We start from the raw sequence: 3332 nt of genomic DNA on the forward strand, positions 1-3332 counted from the left end.
ATATATATATATATATATATACATATATACTTTATATATATACACATATATATGCATATATATATATATATATATATATATATATATATATATATATATATATATACTGTATATATATATACATATATATATATATATATATATATATATATATATATATATATATATATATATATATATATATATACATACATATATATATATATATATATATATATATATATATATATATTATATATATATATATATATATATATATATATATATATATATATATATATATACAGTATATATATATATATATATATATATATATATATATATATATATATATATATATATATATATATATATTTATGTATATATATATATATATATATATATATATATATATATATATATATATATATATATATATATATATATATATATATATATATATATACTGTATACATATATACAAAGTGTGGAAAGATATTTTTTCTACCCTACAGTTATGCTTGTAAAATAAGACTTTATATTTAAACTTGAGATCATGTGAAATTTAAAGGAAATTTCCAAAATATCCTTATATTCTCAGCATATTTACTACTAGAACTATTTAGAGAGAGAGAGAGAGAGAGAGAGAGAGAGAGAGAGAGAGAGAGAGAGAGAGAGAGAGAGAGAGAGAGAGAGAGAGTGTGTTTGGGGGTATAACGCAAAAACAAGTTGTAGCTACTACTGCCTTGTTGTCATGATTAAGTATTATTTATATAATTCTTTTATTTTAATTTGATCTTTGTAACGTAGAACTAGATCATTGATGGATATATTTTAGATATAAAGCAGCTTAAGTTTTATTCAATAAAATTTATGATCATTATTCAGTCCTGATTAACTCAAATACTATGAAATAATAATTTAGATATCACAATATCATTTTAGTTCCATAAATCTATATATTATTAAAGTTTCTACGGTTTTTTTTTCTCATCTCACACTGAGTTTACACGATCTTCGTTTCCTGAATGGAAAGGAATGGAAAATGAACCTTAATAAGACGTGTCTGACTTCTAATCTCCGCTAAACACAGCATAAATTGTATTGTAAATATATGTTCGTTTTTGTATGGATATTAAGAACTCCATGTAAATTCAGATAGTAACTATCTCTTTATATTTCTCATTATTCAGAAACTGGAGAGAGAGAGAGAGAGAGAGAGAGAGAGAGAGAGAGAGAATTTTGATAGCTTTACGTTTACTATTCAAAAGGGCAAACCATCAAATTGGCTATCCAGGAAACAGGTTGTAGGATACAGGATCTTATTTGTTCTTAAAGTCATTTTAACGATTGATGGAACAGGTAATTTTAACCCACAAAGACTCCTCTCTATTCAGTTGAAAGCGAACATATAGAGAAGTGAAGGTGGAAGAAACTGAAAGGATTTAATATTGAAGAGATTTTTGCCACAGTGATTTAGTTCGCACTAGAGTAGATGTATTGCTTGTTGAAGAAATGTTGAATATTTTAGTAAAACGGTAAGAGTTGTTCGCTGCTTTTGTTTGGTACTTCTACTCGACTAATATTGTCGGTCAATTCCACAACACCTTTGAAGGAGGTGTCTTATAACAGCAGTTGCCGTTTAATCGTAACCCTTTTCATTGCCTAAGCAGGACAAAAATCCTTTACATTCAGTTGCCAACTTAATTTTCCAAACTTTCAATATTTGGTAAAAACCTTCTCTTTTGCCGAGCAAAAGCAACACTACCAACAGCGATGAATGAGATCCATTTCCAAGACATCATTGAGGACAAAGAGAACTTATTATTTCCAGTAACTCCTATATCCACCAGAACCAAAGACCTTTCTCGGTCCAAACCTGACTCTCTGCCGTTCTTCGCTTCGATTCCTCCCTCGGTCCATACTTCCACCCCTGTCTCTTCCCTAGAAGCAAAGGGGAAGAAGTTGAAGTCACAGAAATCTTTCTCATTTGAAAAGCGAAATTCCCCCTCCCCTCCATCGTCTGGGGACGAAAGCCACGTACACAAATCACGACGTAGAATGGTTGACGAGGACACCGTCTTTTCGTGTCTTACATGCTTCAAGAAGTTCGACAATGTGGGTGACCTTCAGAGGCACACGAAGACCCACAAAATGTACCCGTGTGCCTTTTGTGGGGCAAAGTTCGTAGACCAAGGAGCTCTCAGGATGCACCTCTTCAGTCATCCGGTGGGAAAAGAAATGTCTCAACAGTTGTCCTGAATAGTTGTGGATTATGTTTATTTTCATTTTAAGGCGACACCGCATTCATATTGTTGTTGTGTATTAGTTTATAGTTATGAAGCATGTCTTGTGCTGGCAATTTACTAGTGAAAAGTTTTATCCCTTTGATGAATACCTTTCAACATGTGATTAGCATTCTCACATAGTATATTTCCTTGGTATTACTATGCAAGTTTATATTACAATTATACGCTTTGTATTTATTATTACTAATATTGCCGATTATTTTATAATAAACAGAATTGTACTTTGTTGTTCTTGCATTATCCTTTTTTCAAAAATTCTGACACTATTTAGTTTTTTTGAATATTTAGAAAGTTAAAATTCTGTAGGTAAAGGTTAAAGAATATAGCTGAAAAATAAAAAGTCACGATAGATGGACTAAGAGAGAAGGGTCACATCCAAATCTTCCAAAAATAATTAAGATGGCAATGATAGGGAAAAACTTCCATTACAGATTTGTATCCTGTAAGTGTACTCACCGAAACCATCCATATATGATCCTTATGGAAATCTAAATAAATATGAAATAATGTATGAATAATCATAAAAAAAATCATAAATGTCACAAAAACAATCGCCAGGGGGATCAATGCTCCTGGAACATTGTCCATCTAGGGCAGTGGTTCCCAACCCTGGGGTCGCGACCCCAATTGGGGTCGGCAAGCAATTTTCTTGGGGTCGTGAAGGCATGATAATAATCTAAAGGGTGTTGGATGATATCATTGGATTAAGAGGATTCAGTAGGCTTTACCAAAAATCTTCCCCATTCCTACTTAAGATGGTATATATAAATCTAAAAAAGGAATGAGGAAGAATAGAATGACCATACTCAAACTGAGTTGTTTCCCTTTTTAGCATATACCTTAATCTGACGATCAACTGGGCCGATCGTTCACATGTACATACCTTACATTGCTGTCTATTGGCCTTTCTCAGATCATTTCTTACAGAGAAGGTTTAATGAGAACGATTATCTCTGTGGAAAGTACTTATAGGGTTTATCCATAGATTTAATAAATCTGTATTTTATATCTGGTCCCATCCTGTGTTTTGTATACATTTTATAT

At 31.0% G+C, this 3332-nt stretch overlaps 1 protein-coding gene across 1 annotated transcript; it reads left to right on the forward strand.

The window, feature by feature from the left end:
• Positions 1-1755: 1755 nt before the first annotated feature.
• Positions 1756-2241, forward strand: LOC137619056 (zinc finger protein SNAI2-like). The gene has a single exon (XM_068349252.1). It carries the CDS (start codon positions 1756-1758, stop codon positions 2239-2241), a length of 486 nt encoding a protein of 161 aa, XP_068205353.1.
• Positions 2242-3332: the final 1091 nt, after the last annotated feature.

The sequence above is a fragment of the Palaemon carinicauda genome, chromosome 25 (genome assembly GCF_036898095.1).
Source record: "Palaemon carinicauda isolate YSFRI2023 chromosome 25, ASM3689809v2, whole genome shotgun sequence".
In the NCBI taxonomy this organism is placed as follows: domain Eukaryota; kingdom Metazoa; phylum Arthropoda; class Malacostraca; order Decapoda; family Palaemonidae; genus Palaemon; species Palaemon carinicauda.

What these genes read in the sequence shown, in the direction of transcription:
- LOC137619056 (XM_068349252.1), top strand. Translation starts at nt 1,756, where the DNA reads ATGAATGAGATCCATTTCCAAGACATCATTGAGGACAAAGAGAACTTA.